This window comes from Symphodus melops, assembly GCF_947650265.1.
Source record: "Symphodus melops genome assembly, chromosome: 6".
Lineage (NCBI taxonomy): Eukaryota > Metazoa > Chordata > Actinopteri > Labriformes > Labridae > Symphodus > Symphodus melops.
The window spans coordinates 10,275,386-10,297,268 of record NC_136696.1 but is presented as its reverse complement, the minus strand read 5'-3'; the positions used below and the strand labels follow the sequence as shown (position 1 = coordinate 10,297,268).

The 21,883-nt window shown below is 39.3% G+C and overlaps 1 protein-coding gene across 1 annotated transcript in view; it reads left to right on the top strand.

The window, feature by feature from the left end:
• trhr2 (thyrotropin releasing hormone receptor 2) overlaps positions 1 to 21,883 on the top strand; it is a 34,790-nt gene that overhangs the window by 4,084 nt on the left and 8,823 nt on the right. The window contains exons 2-5 of the mRNA XM_079345633.1: positions 1,694 to 2,393; positions 4,479 to 4,611; positions 4,894 to 5,045; positions 5,547 to 5,670. Of these exons, the coding sequence (XP_079201759.1) occupies positions 2,011 to 2,393; positions 4,479 to 4,611; positions 4,894 to 5,045; positions 5,547 to 5,670 (792 nt within the window). The 5' untranslated portion in view covers positions 1,694 to 2,010. The remainder of the gene's footprint in view (positions 1 to 1,693; positions 2,394 to 4,478; positions 4,612 to 4,893; positions 5,046 to 5,546; positions 5,671 to 21,883) is intronic.

Sequence of the window (21,883 nt, the reverse complement as noted above, 5' to 3'; positions counted from 1 at the left end):
TATATATATATATATATATATATATATATATATATATATATATATATAATGTAAAGAGAATTGGTCCAAGCACTTATCCTTATGGCAACTCATTGGCAAACGTTTGTGTGCATAAAGGACTTATCATTAAAATGCACAAACTGAGATCGATAGGATTTAAACCAACCAAAGCAGTCCCTGTAATTCCAAGTAAAATGACATGTTATTTTAAGACTTGTTTTTTAAAGTGTAAAGTTTCTCATGCTGTTGCTTCAACATCACACCACATGCATAGATGAAGTAAAAAACTGTGAAAAGATTCTGCAAAATTGATCACAATATTTATGCAAGTCACCTGGGGTCTCCTTGATTCAAACAGTGACTGTCTCTCGTATGTTATCAGCAGTTGAACAGGAGGCCCCTAAACAAAACAAAAACCTCACTCACTCAGTTAAACTTGATTGATAGTCAGAAATTTGCAGAAAATCAGCTCTGCTGGATAGAAGGATAGATGTGAAAAGGAAAGGAAAGTGGATGCAGCCTGACTGGTAGCATAAAATGGAATTAAGTCACCTTTCATTTCACATCCACCTCAATTTATTAGAGGCAGCCCTCAGGAGGAATGATGAGAGAAAAGAGCAATAGACATTTTGCAGAGCTACACAGACCTGCTCGCTGGTTAATCAGGTTCCAACAGAATGGAAAACCTGAGACAAAAAAACCTTCAGGATTCTTTAGAAAATGAAAATGTTGAATATGGCCCTTTTATAACCTCAGAATATTTGCAAGCAGTTAAAGGTTAACAAATTGCTTTCATCAGAAAATCCCCTCTCTGTTCATCATTTGAAGATTTTGGCTGTAACTTTGGCAAAAATACACTAGGAGGCATCATTAGTGCATTATGAGAGGAAATAATCCATAATTCAATTCTTGTGTTTTCTCTTAATATTATGAACATGAACTTAATGCACTCATCAATAGTTTTTTATGCCTTGAGTGCAGTATTAGTAGTTGTTTAAAGTACTGCATGCTTAAATGGGCCAGAATGTATTACTCATTTAGATTTTGATCATCAATGTCTATCCACATCACATCTTATATGGGTTCCTCAGGCACTGTTTCGGCTCTGACTCTCAATCTGGGGCCAGCAGACCAAGAGGAGAACGTTATTTGGTTTTATGAGTTTCTTGCAAAATAAGCTTTCTTGATTGGTTATTTTATTAAAAAGGACCACATCAACAACGGGAGGCACTGAGCTTGAATCTGACTCACATTGATTCTGTGTGCTGTTGACTTTGAGGGTTTGAGGGGAAGCTATAACGCTTCTCTTACTGGTATCTAGGCCCCTTGATACAGTTAAGGCTTTCATGAAACATTCACATGCAAAACAAGCTTCCCTTTTGAATCCCCCTCACAAGAAAAGTTCAAATGCGTTCATGATGTCTCATTTTCAAAAGTACTTCTTGTTAATTTACTTAGTGATGATCACTTATTTACATAATTTCTCCACTTGCAGCCCCAATTTACTCCAGCAGCGTCAATTGTGTGCAATTTTAAAGCACCAGCCTGCAGAGACCTGTGGAACTAAGAGAAAAAAAAATGCACGTGTCAACATCCTTGACTTCAGTATATGAAAGTCCAAAGCCAACCCAAAGGTTTTTTGTTCATTAAACCATAGTTTATCCAATTAATTGAAATCATTTTCTTTTTCTAGGTGACTCAAAGGTGGTGGCTGGATGTCCTGCGGTGACTATACTCAACATGCTTTTCTTTATTGCTTTTCGACATGAGATAGAATGAAGTTAGTGAATTTGAATCACAAAAGGAAAGAACTCGTAGTGAGCTAAATTAATAACCATTTCACCCTCTGTAGTGATCACTCAGACAAACCTGGCCTTAAGTGGGAGTTGGTGCTCAAAATGAAGAAGGAAAAACATGGCATGAATCTAAATTCATACTCTATTTAAGTGAAAATAATCTTTTAATAATAAGAATATTTATTCATATAAATTAGGCCATTTATTAGCAGACATGACTGAAAACACAAGCTCCAGAATGGACACCCCAACAAACATTTCTCTGAGTCCCAGCAGCTCCGTCTCTGAATCGCTGGAATACAAGACGGTGTCAGTGTTCCTGGTCTTGCTCGTGTGTGGCGTCGGCATTGTGGGAAACATCATGGTGGTCCTTGTGGTGCTTACAACACGCCACATGAGGACACCCACCAACTGTTATTTGGTTAGCCTTGCTATAGCGGACCTGACTGTGCTGGTGGCGGCGGGACTGCCAAATGTGGCGGACAGTCTGACGGGGACTTGGGTGTTTGGCCACGCCGGCTGCCTGGGGATCACCTATCTTCAGTACCTTGGCATCAATGTTTCCTCCTGCTCCATCACTGCGTTTACTGTGGAGAGGTGAGGATGAACAAACAATGATCTTTAGCTGTTCCTATGCAAAGCAGTTATTGGTCTGTATTTGAATGCCTTTACTTAATACTGACAAAATTGGTCTGGGATGATACAATGGTAGACACGGGATATGTGATGGCTCCATGTTTATCTATCGTTGATCACTGATACTAAATATAATATAATCAGCATGCTGTAAACTAACCCTAAGAACACAGGATTTATGTGAAACAAATATCACAGATCTATAAGACAGTATATTCTGAGGGATACAAATAATGTAATTATATTTTCAAAGGTGGAAATAGGCACTAGCAAAGGACCCAAAAGCGGACCATCCAAAAAAAATCTAAAAAGCTGGATTTGCCAGGTTGGCATGCAGGTAAAACACTAACAGTAAACAGGGGAGAGGGAGTATGCACACTGATCTGAATCACAAAAAAGTAGAGACACAGGCAGCTCCAAAACCAAATGTACTAAGCGTAACAAAGAGGAGGAACTGGCTACTAAGCAAAGTCAGTGGTATTGTTTTTGTGGGGTGAAGCTGATGAGTGAGGTCACAGAGGAGCAGGTGAGTTTCAGCTAATTGCTACGCTGAGTAGGACTTGGAAAAGGTGTCTTGCTGGAGAAGAGGGTAAAGTCTGAGGGCATCCAGTAGAGAGGTTGAAGATGGCCGACAGAACAGGAGAAAAAAGCAGGAGAATGGAACATATTCTGAAAGAAGTAACGCAGTAGGTTTGATAGTCGGCTTGGGATGTGAGAATTTAAAGATAGTTTGTTTAGAGCCTAATCTGTTTCAAGGTATATTCTTCAATTGGATGTTACAGCCCTGTTAACCTGTCCCAAAGTATCCTTATAAGCTCCTTTCACATATTCTCTCCTGACATTATAAGGAAGTTGCAGAGTAAGTGTGAAATGTTTAGAACATATCCAAGATATGTGGAGAAATCCACAGAGGTGTCATCATTACAGTTTACATATCAATGAATCATAGGTTATGTTCATGAGAGAGTGAAAAGACTGATAATGAGCTTCATTACGTTTAAAAAAGACCCCCTGCTAATGAGAGAATGGAAAGGAACATTCTGGTGAGCAGAAAATAGTGATAATGAGCTCTCTCTCCCCCCCACGGCAAAAAACCCCCAAAACAAAACAGATCATATAAAGACGTTCAGTGGATTGGACATCTGGTCTTGCTCTGTATTTTTTTTCCTTCTGTTCTGGAGTAAATAAGCATGACGTTCCAGAAGATGCACCGTTAACCTTGGATTAATAATGTCTGGGGTCAGTGATATCAATTCATCCCATTTTTTGAAGGGACCATAGCCAATAAGTTGAAGCTATAATGAATGCTTGTTTGTGCACAAATTGAGACAACTAGAAGCATCTGTATAAAAGTTAGGTTCTAGACATCGACATTATCTGACATTTACATCCCCATTTATGACCTAAGGACACTGACCGCTACCAAATCAGCAATTTAGGCAAATGCTGCAACACAACACATGTTCAACGGATTGTAGAAATTGCAATGGGTGCATAACCTCATTGCAATTTGCAGTTTGTTTCCCTGTTTCATGGAACATTAAATGTGCAGCAGCATTGATACGTGTGCATGCAATCTGCTTTTATAACAATACTGTAGTGTGTCGAATAGTTTCCCCTTCGTATGCACAAAGCGAGAAAAAAAAAAAAAACTTAATTAAACTATGAAACAATGTAAAGGAGCACATTTTAGTTGTTGAGGTAATTCTTCACACGTCTGTCTTTCTTCTCTCTGTGCAACCAGAAATGGGCTCCTCAACCAGGGAAATGGAGATTACAAATAAATCCCTTGTACAACTAGGATAATAATATTAAGAACTGACTGAAAATATTTTCAATTATTCTACTTACTGCTGGGATGAATAAATTAATGTCCTCCAAAACAGTATTACCCAGCTACAATGAATTTGATGCCCTGATTCAGCTTAGCAAGAGAAGGCTCTCAGTCACTGCAGCAATGTGTCAAATAGTGTTTCTGTCAGTTTATTGATTACTATGTGTGGTCAAACAATGTTGTTAAAAAATTCATTTCCTTTTTGCATGCAGGTACATAGCTATCTGCCATCCAATGAAGGCTCAGACAGTGTGTACAGTTTCTAGGGCCAAGCGGATCATTGCTGGGGTTTGGATCTTCACCTGCATCTACTGCATGCTGTGGTTTTTCCTGGTGGACATTCAGGTTAGACTATTATCAACTGCATTACAGTTTTTGACCTATTAATTCGCTGATGGCTACAGAGGAGAAAACTAAACTAAACGTTCAATCTTTTTATTACTAGTGACGTCAAAGTACTAGACATAAACGGGGAAATATTTAAAAAATGTTGGCAATAAGGAAGGGTTTGAGGATTCTGCAGTTTTTTTGCGCAGTAGTGGCACTCATTCAGAAGTGAAAGAATGTCCTGTGTTCGCCTGCGAGCATGTGTGAACACAATCTCTCTGTGCTAACTGTGTCATTCAGGTCAGCCAGGATGGACTTGTGCAGTGTGGCTACAAAGTGAAGCGTGAGCTTTACCTGCCAATCTACCTCATCGACTTTGCCATTTTTTACGTCATCCCGCTACTTCTCGCAATCGTGCTGTATGGCCTCATCGCACGGATCCTCTACCTCAAGTAAGGTTTATACTTACAGGACTTAAATATTCTAATAAGCTGGCAAGAAGTGGCTTCTTGGATAGGTCTTTTGTAGATGATATGATGACATAAAGCAACCTCTGCCTGTGCCATGTATTCATTACATAAGGATAATCTTTATTGATTCCCCAATGGGGGAAATTTGGGTGTTACAGCAGCTCAAACCCCCCCCCCCAATAAAACAGGGAATATAATATATAATTTTTCCACATCAAGTAACAAATTGCTAGTTTCCTTTTTGGGGAACCTCCATCTTTTTTTACAGTCTATGATTTTAAGTGTCAATTGTTCAACTGTAGAGAGATGTATTTCAGAATTTAGAAAAGAAAACATCTCTCTGTAGTATGGCAGCTGTTTCCACAATATTAACTGAAGGCTTTTGGAAAGGAATGAAGAGTTAATTGACAAACCAAAAGTACCCAGCAGACAGAGCCTGTTTCTCTGTGGAGTCACTCTAATCTGTCAATCGTGTCCCTGCAGCCCTCTGCCCAACCACCCTGACACCAGTGCCACCACACTGCGGCGGAGTTGCCGGGAAGCCTCTCAAGCAGGAAAGGGAGGTCGCCCAGGCCGGCCAAAGAGTGCGCTCTCCTCCAGAAAACAGGTCAGTCTCACATTGCCCTCTCCCCTTAACCTTTTCTGTGCCCCATTTCCTTGCTGTCTGCTTTTTATCTATAGAGTAAATGCTGTGTGATACATATGGTCACATTTGACCCCTGACTCATCCATGGCTGTGTTTGTGATCTGCTGGGAATATAAAGGTCATGATTCCCTATTTCGTGTTGATGATGTCGCTGAAAGGGGCTTCCTTGTTATCTCTGTCCTGGCTGTTGTGAGGCCCTGAAGAAGATTTGTCGTAATGGCTTTTTTCTTTAGGCTGAGTAGTAAAACATGCTTTGCAACTCAAAACTCATTTTCTATAAGATAGCCAGAATTCCTGCTGATTGTAGCAACAAAATACAAATAATTTTAAAAAATTGTACGTGTACGTATGTGGTTTCCTAATTTATTTATTTTTTTGGGAAATGTTGTCTTGCACAGTGGATCTGCACCAATTTTTTTTAAATTTCAGACCCCTGCATAATTTCTAAATGGTAGAACTTGTCAAATCACATTGTATGATAGTGTAGTAACACTGAAAATAAGGAGATAATTACATGGAACTATATCTGAATTGCAAAGAAAAACTGTTATTCTTGTCATTAACTTCAGTTAAGTATCAAATATTTCTGGAATATTTAGGATGGTAATAACTCCTTGCTACTTCCTCTGCTACCACTTACTTTAACCACGTCAGTTGTCATAGGTTTATGTTGTAACAGCACATTCTTTATCATGTCCTGTTTAGAAATGTAGATGGTACTTCAGGGGCTTCAGCAGCATTTCAAAAAAAGTGGTGGGAGACACAAGCCCAGACTCTTGTTTGTTCAAAAGACAGTCCTTTAATACAATCAGATTATACACAAGTACAGAGAAGCAACTAATCCAAATGAGCAAAGAAGCTCAACAAGCAAAAGGCAGGGTCGAAGAGGCAGGCAGCAGTCATACACAAGGTCATGAAAAAAACAAAAAAACCCCGCTACAACAAGGCAAGATGAGAAAGGACACACTGGGATTAAATTCACAAACAATGAGGGAGCAATGAGACAGGTGCAGATAATCAGGGCTGGGCTAGACACACTGGAGGAACAAGAGAAGGATCTCAAACAGAGACGTTCAAGTATGATCAGGAAAAATGAATTAAACACAACATGACCTTAACTAGGTTGACCCTTGTCAGGACGGACATGTTTTGGGTGGGGGTCTGGGGTGGCCCTCCCCCAGAAAATTTGAATGAAATAGATGCATTCTGGTGCATTCTAACATGTTTTTAGATTAGTTACTTGTCTCCCTCATTCAAAGTGTTTCCTTAGCCAGCGCAGTCTGTATTTTTGTGCATTACCAAATTACAAAATAAAAGCAAACAAAAGTGTTTCTTATGTCTTTAACCTGTGTTATACTTGCTCCTCCTATGGCCCTCCCTCCCACAACATTACTGATTTTTCCTTTTTATTTGTGTCCTTTCACAAATTGGGACAAAAGTATTTCCTGTTCTACAGCTGACATCACAACAAGGGCTCTGAAAAATGTGTCCTCATTTATCATTCGCGGACACAAAAAACTTGCAAATCTGCCTCAAATCAACCTGATCAAGTTTCTCTTGATGTATGTGGCAGACGACCACATTGTTCAAACGCTGTTGAGGGATGGAAGAGCGGAGTTTTGAAAAGTTCTCAGGTTTGTAGGCTGTCACCATGGGCATCGGTCAGAAAGCATATATCTAACACAGAGACTTCAGTAATGTGAACAGGTTTATTCAGTCAAATAATTGGTCAAGGATAACAGAAACACAATGAGATGTTGGAACAGTGGTAAAAGACAAATGAAATACTGTAATAGCTAGAAACAAGTCAAATTAAATGTACTTTCTGAATTAAAACCACAAGCGGTGATGAAGGGCCCGAAGCACCCCGTGCATGTCGGGGTGTGTTGCGACCACGAGAGTGCAACTGTGACACATGGCCAAGCAGCAGGCCTTACATTTTTATTTCTGTAAAAGTCAAAGTTCGACGATACGCCGTGGCCACGCCCTTTTATATAGCACAACGGGAGATGTTCACGATGTCAAGAACACACAGACACTGACTTTGTGTCAATAGGTCGGAGGTCGGATTTGGTCGGAGTTCGTTCAGATAGCTAACCTGTGAAACGCGAATCTGAGCCATTCAAAAAAAATAGGGCAGACTTCCCGTTTGGTTTTGAATATGGGTGTAAGAGTTCGTTCAAATAGGTAACCTGTGAAACGCGAATTTGAGCCATTCAAAAAAATATGGTGGACTTCCTGTTGGGATTTGACTGTTGGTGTAAGAGGATTTTTTGTAGGTCCTGACATGGTTAACATACAAAAAAATTGTCATGCACGTCAGAGAAGAAAACCTCTATGGGGAGGTCTTTTGGAAAGGTAAAAAAGGGGTGCGCCGAGAACAAAGTTTGATGGTATGCCATGGCCACGCCCTTTAACGAAATAACGTGCAGAGCACAACGGGAGAGCTTAAACATGTCTAGAACACACTGACACTGAGTTTACGATGATCGGATAAACGCTTTTGTAGGAGTTCGTTCAAATAGGTAACCTGTGAAAAAGGAATTTGAGGCATTTTTCTTTTAGTCAAATAAATATGGCGGAATTCCTGTTTGGTTATGATTATGGGCGCAAGAGGATTTAATGTAGCTCCTGACATGCTTAATGTGCATTAAAAAAAATTTGTGCATGTAGGACAAAAAAAACCTCTATGGGGAGACGCTTTTGGAAATTTCAAGGGGGTGCCACTGAGTCACGAAGTGATATCTTATCAATCATATCAAAATGTTTTATTATTGTGAGTGCCAATTAACCTGATGTGAATATTTGCGTGGGGACCAGGAGAAAAGCCCTTACATGGATAGACATAGGAGAAGGAGTTAGGAGAAGTGGACAATGTCGAGGAATGTTGGAGCAGGAAGATGAAGGGTAAACTGGGAGGACCGGAAGAAAGAGAAAAAGATGTCTCCAGGTTACTTGAACAACTGGATGAATCTTTTCCACAGGGATTTCTTCTTTGGTACACTGGTCAGCTCTTTGATCTTCTCCTCCAGTTGGACAAGCTTTGTCATCCCACGTCCAGAGTTTTGTCTCTCTCCTGAATGGTTTGCTGCAGAGTGCTGAGGGACTGGAGGAGGTTGGACCTCTCTTTCTTCCATTGCAGCTCCATAGCCTTCTTCTCCGTTAGTTGAAGCTCCAGGTCCTTGATCTTCATGTTCCTGTTCAGCTTTTCTTTATCCTGCTGCTCTGTGTTCTTTTTGAGTATTTCTGTTAGCTGCTTCACCTCTGAAGCTAAATCTTCATTATTCTTCAGGAGCTTTGCAGTTTTCTCCTCCTCTACGGCTTTGAACTGCTCATGCTCAAGCTCAGAAACAAAAATCATGCCTGGCTTGAGTTTGGCCTCTTTGTCATCACTTGGCTGGAGTTTCCTTTAAGTGCATCAGCAGTTGTGATTGGCTCAGTGGGTTGCTCTTTTATGTGATCGCAAACTCTAAAACATTTGAAATTACTGAAATCCAAATCCATCAATGCAGGGATTTTCATCTCGTCTCCATCAGCCTGCACTGGTTTGGCTGCTGCTGGCTGCTGGTTGCTGATGTGCATGTAATTTCCCCGACCTTGATGTTGTCTTGGAGGTGTGTAACATGGAGTGTGTGGTGTCCAGAGCTTTTTCATCATAAAAAATACCTATTCAAATAGGTAACCTGTGAAAAAGGAATTTGAGGCATTTTTCTTTTAGTCAAATAAAAGAAAGGGTGTAAGAGGATCTAATGTGCGATCTCACATGCTTAATGTGCATCAAATGTACATCATGCACACAGGACAGTTTTGATGAAACTACTAAAATATAACATTTTTCACCAGACCTGATGACCTTTTGGTGAGTATTCATTCACGTTCAGGCAGTGAAAAATGGCGGCAAAAAAAAAAAAAGAAAAAGGAGAAAAATAATTGTAAGGAATACAATAGGGTCCTTCGCACTGGTCAGTGCTTCGGGCCCTAATTAAATAATGATTTATTAAAGTACCTAAGATAAATAACTGGACTATATAAAAAATAGAAACCCCTTACCAGTGCTGCCGCCACCCCATGTGAAGATCCAGACATGAGAACAAGGAGAGCTGTTTTAAAGATGTAATGAACAGGTGAATTCAATTGAACTAATTAGTGACAAGAGTGCAAACCAAAACCAATCAAGGGGAGGGGAGAAAGGAAGACTACAGGAAGTGTATTAATAGGAGATGCAGTAGGAAAAGAGAGGAAGTGAAAGGGAACAAAATAGGGATCTTTGCTACACACATCTTAAGCCTTCATAAGGCACTAAAGCTTCTTTCTGCTTCTGCTGAAGTCAAACCAACACTTCAACTTGTGTGACTAAACCACTGACCTCTAGCAGCATAGCTCTTAGGGTATCTGCTGTTCACTGACTGTGCTGTAGGGTTACTGTAGTTTAAATATTGCCAGCAGAACCTCCAATGAATGTCGGTTTAGTTCTGGGTAATAACTGACAACATCCTCCACCTTTCCAGAGATGAACACCCTTACTAGTTCATTGAGAGTATGGAAGCTGCTTTGGTCAAAGTGCTTTGTCAGCTGTACATCTACTCCATCGACTAGTTTGAAGAATCACGTATTTCACAAAGAATTCTTTTCTATATGTAACCCCTTTCTAACACTGCAATGATTAGTCAGACTGTTTAACTGTTCAGTATGACTGACCCTGCCTAATGAACAGTTTCTCCCATACTCACTTCAGAAGGGTAATATCTGGATGTTTTGTTTGCATTTGACTTGTGGGTGCCTTGGGACTGACAGCTAACCATACCTCTCCTATTTACGGGTCGGTTTTCTGTGCATCTTGAAGCTCTGCTGAGCTGAAAGTAGGCAAATTATTTGCCACCACTGACTGAAACTTGGGAAGACCAAGTTGCAATATGACGCTTTTTGCATCACATGAAGAAAACTTTCAAGCAAAGAAAAACAATTTTTTCTCATCTCAGGGCAAAATGAGGGTTGGATTCACGACCATTAAACACTACTACCATTTTTCTAATGATACACAGCTTCATGCAAATGGGTGAAGTATCACATCATCTGAGTATTTACATTTACACTTCTTTCCACAAAGCGTCACAAACAGTTTAGAGGCTTGTTAAAGAGCCAGGAAACTCATTACAAAATCTTGTTTCATGTGACATAAATTGATTGATTGTTTTTGTAAGTGAAATGATTAAGTTAAATAAATAAATGGCAAAAGATTAACAATTCAAAATCTAGAAAAATGGCATGGATTTTTTACAAAGTCAAAGTGTGATTGAGTGTATAATGTTATTAGATAAAGTCTAAGGTCCTCAGATTTGTGACTCATGTGGCCCCCACCTCTGCAGTGCTCTGCAACGACCTGAAGGGAAGCTGTAAAGGGATAGTTATTGCTACTGTGCTCCCTTTGGGGCTTTAGCCGATGATGCAATGTTTTAAGGAACAAATGGTCACCTTTAATATTCAATTCGACAATGATTACTTTCTAACATGACTTTGACAGATTTATATATTTCTGTGCCGTCTGATATTAGGAACAGAAACCTGGTGGACGCATCCGTTAGTAGAGCTTCTTGCCCTTCGAAGAATATCACTCCTGACATAACAGATTCCAATTAAAAAGGCCAGAGACTACTTTAAAAACTGAGCTTTGCTGGTACCTGGGCTTTTACGTGTCACATGTGACACGTTTCTTGTCATGCATTATTTTGACATCCAACTGTCCTTTTAACTTCCTCTCTGATCTGTGGGAGTTCACAAACATGCTGTCAGCCAATTAGCATCCAAGCCACGAATTGCGACCTTTACAGAAAAATGGTGTCTACAGTATGACCTCTTAGAACCTTTTTTTGCTCTTACACAATTTAATGTTTTCTTTCATTGAAGGTTGACATATCATTTTGTAGTGAACTTTGAAATCTTGTTGAAAACAGTTTAAATTAGGCCTACAACCATATTTGCAAGGGCGTAGGTTTGATTTTGTCATTGATGGGGACATAGCCCCCCCCAAACACACACACACACACACACACACACACACACATACACACACGTTAAGTGATGAAATCAAGGCTTACAGTATTTGAAGTATCTAAATGTATTAATTTGTATAGGGACAGCCTACAGTGAGCTAAACCAATAAAAAAACAGAGCTTTCTCTGAGACGTATTTGGGAGACGTTGACGAAGTGGGAAATAATGTAACCCTTTGTTTGTCGCATAAGGTGCCTTTTTCCTGTAAACTTCAATATTGGTGTGGACATTTTAGCCATTGTTTGAGAATGGTATGGACACGTCCATACGGTCCATACACAAATCTACGCCAATGCATATTTGTATTTGTAAAGAACAGTCACAGTTCGGATTTCATGGTTCAGTACATGGAATCATACAACAAATACTCCTGAGTGGATAGGAAAAGTAATAACACATGGCTGTAATCACACCCTAATCCAGCTAACCACCCTTAAACATCAAGTGAAGAAGATAAGGCAGATACAAACAAAACACACAAGGAGAGTAATACATAAGGTCGTCAGTTGACTCAGCTGAACAAGAAGAACTGGCTGCTTCTTTAAATCAGTTGTGTGGGGAAACTTGGAGTTCACAGTGCTGCTGAACAAATAGAGTATTTAAATTAATATCAGATGGCATCACCCAGAAGTGCCAATCACTGAGATAGGCTAAAGAAAATAGGTGTACAACAATCCTACAACAATAGTATCCACACTGTTTTTAAAAAGCCTCTAGATTATGTAGCATATGACCTGGCTTCAAGTGTTTACAACAAGACCTGAAGCCTCATTACAAAGTCCATTGTTCACATAAACCACTCTGTGGTTTACTGGTGTACACAAGCCGTGATTGAGCACAAATCACTTCTGAACCCTCAAGTCACTTACTGTGACTGCACACTTCATAAATCATAAATATAAAACATTGTCTTCTCATAGCATTCTATCTTGAATTTTACATTCTATATATTTTTAAATCAGATAATAATCAGTTATTGGTGGCGCCGATAGCGCAGCGGCAGCGCGCGCACCATGTTGCGAGGCTTTGCTCCTCGCGCGGGCGGCCCGGGTTCGCGTCCGGCCTGTGGCCACCTTCCCGCATGTCTCTCCCCACTCTCTCCCTGTTTCCGACTCTATCAACTGTCCTATCAATAAAGGCAAAAAGGCCAAAAAATAAACCTTTAAAAAAAAAAAAAGATAATAATCAGTTATTAATTTCTTCTTTTTTATTTTGCATCATTTTGTTTTCTTCTTTTATTTTTTTTTCACAAAAAACGACGGGTCATTACTATTACACGTAATTACAAATAATGCAATATAATACAAACTGTAATTTACACTACTGTCAGTTCATAATAAATGAGAGAAACCTGGAAATATGCATCACATACTTAGTTTATTCCTTTTTTCCTGTTGCAACAAAACCTTGACCCCAAAACCAAGGTAAGACCTGAACTGTGACTTGAACAGCACATGTGAACGGTTACACATTGACTTCAAATAATCGAATCATCGAATGGTGTTATTGAGCTAGAATGAAAATACACCTTTTCCAGGTAGATTGTGCACTGATTTTGAGTCAATATGTTTATGCAAACGCTTCTTGAAAAAAATGTATTAAAGAATACGTGTACAATACAAATTGCCAAACCAATTCAAAGGGAGACCACAATTTGCTCAACTGGCCCAACAAATCTGTGATTGGGCCATATTGGTGTATTGGCCCATCCATCCATTTGTCAGACTCTATTTGAAATTGATGAACAGTAAAATATAAATGAATGAATTGCTTTCTATTTTCGACAGAGCCTAGCAACTTCCAAAACAAAACAAAAACATGAATCCACATTTGAACCGGAAACTCATTCTCTGTTGGGGTTATTTTCCAAGTAATGTGTTACTTAGATTTCCATTCTGACATATTTTGATTGGGAACATTTACACCACAAGATTCTTGAGCAGCCATGACAACGCATTTTGTGGCTGCTGGCTGGGTTTTTCGACTGTCTTTTTTTAAAAAGATTTTTTACCATGAGTCATTTAGATCAAACAAAATCAAAAAGTGAAAATTAAGAGGAAATTAAAAAAACCCTTCAAACATAGACATTATCATTTTTGGGCTTTGGGTGCTTCCTCTACTACCTTAAGCATATGTTGTTTCCGTTTCATTTTGCATGAGACACAGACCTTACAGCGACTGAACTCTTATCAAGGGTAAGAAGGAGATCTCAATCACATGTGTTTCAGTGGCTCCATCGAGGAGCAGAAGATTTGCATAATGTGATTTGGGATTTACATTGAAGAGTGCTCAGTATCACAGAGGATTTTACCCTCAGTTCTGTAACAGGCACTTCATGCTCTGCCATTCATCTTTTGATAGGCTGCTTCAATCAGAAGATTAATTGGAGATTAATAAAGTTGTGTGTGCCAAAGAATGGCACTTTTATGATTGGAGATTAATACAGTACAGTGTGCTGTGAGATTGCTGTATGGTTTTAATATGACCGTTTTTCCATGCCTGTGATCTTCTCAAGTGTATTTAGAAGGAGGGATGTGGAAGTAGTTGCCCCAGGTGAGTCAATTGCATTGAAGGTTAAAATTCTTTGACCCAATGTTCTCATGACTGACAATCAGAAAAAATATTCGAAGAACTTTGCACTGGATTTTCAGGCAGTACAGACTGAAAAGTTAAACCAGTTCAAAGCAGCACTTAAAAAACAGCAATCTTTATTCACCAAACTGACAAAGAAAGGCCATCTCAGCAAAGGAGGCATCATTTAAAGTGGCGCGCATCTTAACAAAGCATAAGAAGCCATTCACTGATGGTGGGATGGTGAAGTAGGTGATGACTGCCATGACAGACACATTATTCAAGGACCACAACAGTGAGACTGAAATCATGTCTGCTATCTCTGATATACAGTTTGGTACTAACACATTGGCAAAGTGAATGTCTGCGCTGTCTGCATACACAGTGGGGCAGCTGGAACGGGACTTGAAATGGTTTTCAATTCAGTGTGACGAGTCAGGAGCTACGGCTAATACCGCCCAGCTGGCTGTGTTTGTCCAGATGGTTTTTGATGATTCCTCCACCAGAGGAGCTTTGTTTACTTTGCTTCCTCTAATAACCACAAGCAGAGGAGTCAATACCTACAACATTGTGGAAAAACTACAGTGGAAAAAAAACGCCTTACATATGCGCTCAAGTCATGTGATTTGACCATGTCATGAAGATTATCAACTCTTTCGAGCAAAGGCCAAACAAAACAGGAGCTTCAAACTGCTCCTTCAGGAACTGTCTGCTGAGTATGATCTCTTCCTCCACACGAGGTCAAGAGGCTGAGCAGAGGTAAGATACTGCATTACTTTTTGTTATGATGCACAGAGGTGATTAATATTTGGACAGGCGCACGACTCAGACAGATTTCAAGATAAACAGTGTTCTTTAATGTTCCAAAGTGATTAACCAGGGAGGTGAACTGAGATTACAGTGAGTATCTTGAAGTCCACAGGAAAAAAACATACATGAAGGGAGTGTGGAGTCGCAGAGCAGCAGGCAGGCAGGCAGGCAGCAGGTGAGATCAGTTGTCACACACTGATGACGCAGGGAAGAAACATGAGAAAAATAATTAGTAATGAGGAACATATAAAACATATTTAACAATAACAATATTTTCACAAAGAAGTTCTGGAGCCAAGGTTTGAGTACGCTACCACTGAAGTAGTTACAATAATCCGGCAGAGAGTGGTTGAAGAGTCCAGGTATATAAGCACAGGAGGTTGATGAGTTGATGAAGATCAGCTGGCTGCCACACCCCCGCTGATTGCACACAGAAGACACACATGGGGTGAGAAACAGGAGGAGCAAGACAGACAGGGAAAAACAGACAACACACAAGTGGCAGGGCACTATACAGAACAGATCATAACAATTTTTGTTCCTTGCTGAACAAAATCCATGATTTCATGGAGTCAAGAGAAAAGGACATTATACTGTTGTCTGATGCTGAGTGACTGCTTAATTGTGCTGTCCTGACAGACATTACAGAAAATTGTAATCATCTGAACATACACTTAAACGCTTAACTGTGATGTAAAAAAGAGTGAGTGTACTTATTTTCAGTGTGTCTAAGATGCTTGAAAGGTAGTGATGTTGGAATATCATTTTCAGTGATGTTGCTAATTGTGAAAAAAGTTTAAATAGTAGTATTGTTTTCTTGGGCCTTGATGTAAATTTTCAGTGACATTGCTGACTATGGTGCACAACAAGAAGTGTAACATACTCATGTATTCTTCATGGACCTTGAGGTGAATTTACCATTATTGATAAGCACTGGGTTTTGCAATTTCACATTTGTACAAACAGCAGCTTAATTTAGCTGATGTGTGCTTTGTAAATAAACAAACAAACAAGCGTTGTAAAAGTTTATTTATCAAACAATCACCATTTTCTTTATGTGGATGATTTTACATAACAAGAGTACAATGTTATTAAAATCTGGCACTGCTAGCTCTGTTAGCAAGGCTAGGTATCCCAGGATGCTTTGTGCAGCAAGTTGGATTGTTGCAAAATTGACTGCAACATACAATGAATGGGGGCAAATTTTGATAAACATAATGTATGTGTGCTGCCACAAGCCATACTGTAGTCCTAAGAAATTACCAAAGCTGCAAATTAAGTCATTTTTGAACAAGATTTTGTAATAGTTATGAATGTTAATTTTTACTCCAATGTTTTTGTATGCTTAATGATAAATACATTTTGCACGTTTTTCCTATTTCAAGTCAACATTTAGCTGAGAGGAGGCATGTGCATTGGTTTATTTTATTTTCTTTGGTGCCATGAAAAACTGATGCCAGGAAAGAAAAAAAGCCACCACATGTTAGCTGAAATGTGAAAGCAGAGTAAAGGTGGGTTATAAACTTTAAAATAGCCACAGATTGAGGCATGGATGAAAGGGTCAGGCCGAGAGGGAAAAGGTGTGTAGCATTACTGGCTACTGATAAGACTAATCACTTGAGTCTTACAGGCTGACTGGCTCTCCCCTTCTCTGTCTCACAGGGGTTGGGAAATGTCTGAGCTGTTTCCATGGTCACAGCAGGGCTGGGATGGAGTGGGGAGAAGAGTCAAGGCATGCTGATTCACACACAAAGAAACACTCGCACCAGCACCACTTTGCCTCTGGGTGGAATGCTGGTGTTGACTTCTATTTGTGGTTGACTGATTATAAAATACCCTTTATTAAAATATAGTCCAAAATGTGTTTGTGTATCATCCATTTGAAACATAATACCAGCATTGATGCAGGATATGAATAAACTGTTTAAAACATGTATGTAGTCACTGAATTCACATATCCGTTTCTGAAAGATATGTTGAACTTGTTTCATAGTATAGGCCCCTGATCATATAACATTACCTCAAAAAGGCACCAAACAAACAGCAAATCAACCTCAGAAAGACAAAGCAAAATTTTGTTTCATGTTGTTCAGCATTGAAACACAGTGAATTCACAGACTGACACACCAAAATGATGTTGCTGTGAAATCAATGTTATGTTAAGAATGAAAATGTTATGACAGCTGAGCTTACTTTTGTAATGCTAATGTTAGTAACCTTGTCCCAGGCCAAAATCTAGGCTGCTTTGATTTTGGGGGCATTAAGTAATGTTGACTAGTCACTAGCCAGACTTCAAGACTTGTTACACTCTATTAGTATTTTTAGGACTGTAAGCTCTAACATGTACCATTATCCAAATCTAGAACCATACAATCTAAAAATACATAAACCAATAATGTCTTGGGAGTGGCCGGGAGGCCAACCAGGCGAGCAGAGCCGCTCCAATGGCCAATCAGGTGCAAGCAAAAGTCAGGAACTCAGGAAGTAGGGTGAGACGTAATGAACTGACACAGACGGGAAGGCATCCAGAGGCTAATTAGACAAGGGGTATTCAAGACCAGGTGTGACAGAAGACACACTGGTGATGCAATCAGAAAGGGAGGGAAACAGAAAAAGTTAAAAAGTAACATGATACACAGGGACCTTAACCACATAATAAAACAGGAAACTCTAAAAACGTAATACCAGTAATACTAACAGTTAATTCACACTGGGAATAGAAAAAAATAAAACTGGAAATCACAATTAAACCCAAACCCAATTAAATTAAAATCACATTTCAACAAAAGCAAGGAATACTGTACATAAACCAAATAACATTATATCATGACACTTAGTCTGTTGTCCAAGCCCAGTTGTTATGGCTATCTCATGAGTTTGTATCACCAAATTTCTATTCTCTCGTGTGAAATAATTGGCAAAATGATGCAAGATGAAGTGCAGAAATAGCTCTCACATACTGCATATTATAATAAACTACACAGAGGTGATGGAGATCAGGAAAGGCTTAAGCCCTTCTCAGTTTTGACATTTAATGTTTCAGAGGTCCACAGCAAAAGAGCTTAACTTTTCCAACATGTGACAAATATTTTATTAGAAAATCTGTTACAGTTTTCAGCCTGATTTTGAGGTACGATACCACGAGGTGAAGACAATAATCTGGAGCCGGCTGCATGGAGAGAGCCGGCTTAAATACAGGAGCTGATGAGATGAGCCACACCTGAGCGCACACCTGCAACCAATCTAATCAAGGAGGGAAGGGAGAACACAGGAGGAGCAGACAGACAGGGAAACTGACAACAAACACACAGATCATAACAAAGTCAGTGCATACTGTACCCGCTTACATTCTACATTGGATTCAACATGGCAACATCCAAAAGAGTGAGACTGATGAAGAAGGAAATGCAATGCTTTCATGAGATCAAGATTTCTGATGAAGCTGGTTTCCATCTCATCAAAGGCTCTGTCCAAAATATCAATTTCCGTCTTCAGAGACTGCCTAAGAGTCATAGAGTCTTTGGTGTGGACTAACTTTTGGGTAATCAGGTGTAATATCTCTCATTTTCTTCAGAGCTTGCAAAGTTGTACCAACTACTTCCCCGGCACAGATCAACGGAATGAGCATGGCATTTGCAGGTTTCAAGGCACCAAGCACTCCTAGTTTTAAGAAAGCATGCTTCTTGAGCATCATCATAAGCCCTGATGCCTCTGTACAGATATCCACAGCTGCTACATTGTCCTCCACTACCTCTGAAAGGATACTGATAATAACATCCTGTATCTCCATTAGGCACGTGGCCACATCTTGGCGACTTGTCCACCTAATCTCCAGTCGGTGTTTAATGACAGTGAAAAAAGAAGTACTGGTGTCCAATCAAAACATTGTATTGCACATGGCTCAGTGGACCAGTGCAGCTGTTGGCTCAGTGGATATGGAATGTTCTTGCCGACCTTCTTCCCCAACAAGGCCTGAACACCACTCAAACTTGTATTAATTAAATGTGGCAAAGTTATGATTGGTCAAATCAACAAGGACATAATACAATCTTTTTAGTTATTTTTGAACTTTGAGATGAAAATGGGATGATTGGGTGGGGGAGATGAGTTATCGCCCCACCATGTCTAAGTCTGAGACCGCCCTGTCCTGTTGGTAGGAGACATGAATAAACCTAAGAAAGGCCAATTAAGTTAAATTAATTTTTATTTGTGTAGCGCCATTTCATAACGAATATTATCTTGAGACACAATAAGCAGGTAATTTCACTCACTAATCAATGCTTTGCTTTGTCTCCAACACTAATCTGAGGTTGGCGAGGATGCCTTTTGAACTCCTTTATTCTGAGACCTATATCTTTAGCCACAGTCTCTTAAAAACAATGGTCTCTTCCTAAGCAATCCATAGAGCATGATCTCAAGGACATGGCAAAGGTAAGTAAGGGCATCCAACTCCCCTAGGGAAATGGCACATCATTTTGGCACAAAGCAGGGTGCAATGGTTAAAGGTATAGTACATCAATTTATAATAATTGTCATTTTGCATCATTGGATGTTGTTTTAGCTAGCAGGGGTAAAATTACAACTCTGTTTCCTCATATTTTCGACCACTGAAGCTCCAGACCTATTACAGATCAATGGGCGGGACCTCACTTTCAGAATCAAATCTGGAGCTATACTAACAGACTCTATGGAGAAAGCTGATAAGAAACGAGAATGGTGAAAAAAGTGTGTTTTTAATACAAACTGATTTGGATGAAGGGGAATTTGAAGGTCTTGTGCTTAAATTGGATGTTCATAGTATCTCTACAAGTGCATGAATAAAAAGTATGTTACATTAGCAAAACATATTTTTCCACCCATTTGATGATGATTCTGATGTCAAGTCGGTAAGTTGGGCACCTAATTCTTTTCTGCAAAAAGAATTGAATGCTGTTTCCCCACGAGCAGTATCCTCAATACAGGAGCTCAAGCAGGTTACCTTGAACTTTTTGAGTTATGTTGAAGTGTATGGCAGACAGTGAAGTGTAGGTACTGACCTTTAAAGTTGAACACAATTTGTGACGTCACGATCAAGCAAATCAATAAAAGAGAGATGGACCAAGTACACATCAAGTTGTTCTTTGTCCAGCTAAAATATTTTACTGAGCTCTGAACTGTTTTTGCAATTGTCCATAGATCAGCACTTGCCACAAGCTGAGCAAGAGTCTGACCTTGTCTCTCTGCTTTGGGGTCATTTCCCACTTGAGTGACTTTTGAGCTTCTGCTTAAGTGCCCAAGCGCTCCCACTGGAGACCACTAACACCCAGCCAGAAGATGACACAAATCCCTGAGCCTGCCTTTAGGACAAGTTAAAATGGAAAGAAAAAATACTCAGTTTGTGAGTTATGTTGTTGTTAAACCATATTTAGAAAATGGGTGAATGTGTGGTATGGAGGAAGCTGCAGGGAAACTGCTCACAGTATTGTGGAAGAAAAATAACCTTGTCAAGCTAAATAAATCAGACTGCATAATTTATTAACTAGTCAAAATAGTCTTTGGAATATCAAAAACAAAGTCAGATTATGTGATGAACCAGGCAAAAACTGTAACTTTTGGTAAAGTAAATTACTTACTTTGAAGACTAAGAAACTTAGAAAATATTCAGGTTGGCAGGGTAATAGCTGTATCTTGACAGAAAAGCTAGTGCTTCAACATAGCAGGTTTCCTTAATGTTTGCTATTATGGTCATTCAGATAATTGTATATCTAACATGCTTTATAGAATCTTTTTCATGCACATTTCAGAAGGCAATACATGATTTAAAATGAAGCGACAGACGAAACAACAGAGTAGAAACAAACTAAATGCTTCCTTGTGCAACCTTTGAATGCACAAGAAAGACACACCTACTGTTTTATACAAGACACAAAGATGAGTACAAAAACATAAACCCAGGGAAAATCACAATGCAGCATGATGCATTGAGTCCAACTTTTCTACTAAGGATCAGGTAGCATGCATATGAGGAAAATCGCAATAGTCAGTCACTGAACGATGTGCCGCTTGGATGAGTTACTTCCAATAGCAAAGGTAATGGAAATAGTAATATAGTAGTAATAGTAATGGACAGTTAATTCATGTTGTGCATTGCCTGTGGCACAGCTTATGTTTCTGTAAAAAAACAAAAAACACCTTCAGTTTTTTGTGTCCACACATGCTGCTCACACCTCACACCATATTGTCCAAATGTGAAAGCACTATGGGCTTTTTAACAGCCAATGAAGAATAATATAAAAATGTAATGCTCTTTTATCATTTAGACCTAGTTAAAAACAACTAATAATATTAACTAATATTGTTATGCCAATATTTATTACATAAAAAAATACACACAAATTGTAATCAAATATTATGAATCATGTTTTTGTCTTCTTTTAAAAAAAACGTTTTTTCACAATAACTTTGAACTCTCCCATCAACTGTGTTACATCACTGTTGTGTTTCTGGTGTTTTGCCTACCTTTAATTTCAAAGACACAAAATGGCAAATCTAGCTAAGAGGCCTATTCGAAACCCATGTTATGAGAGACACCCCCGTCCCCCGGCAATCCCAACACTGTCTCTTTAGTGACTGTTTAAGCAATATCCACCATGTTGCTGATGACTCAAATAATCATGAAGCAATCACAGCTAATCACAGAAATGATAAGAGTATTAGGCTGGGCCTTGGAGCTTTGGCACAAATGCTTATTTGCTAAAGCATTT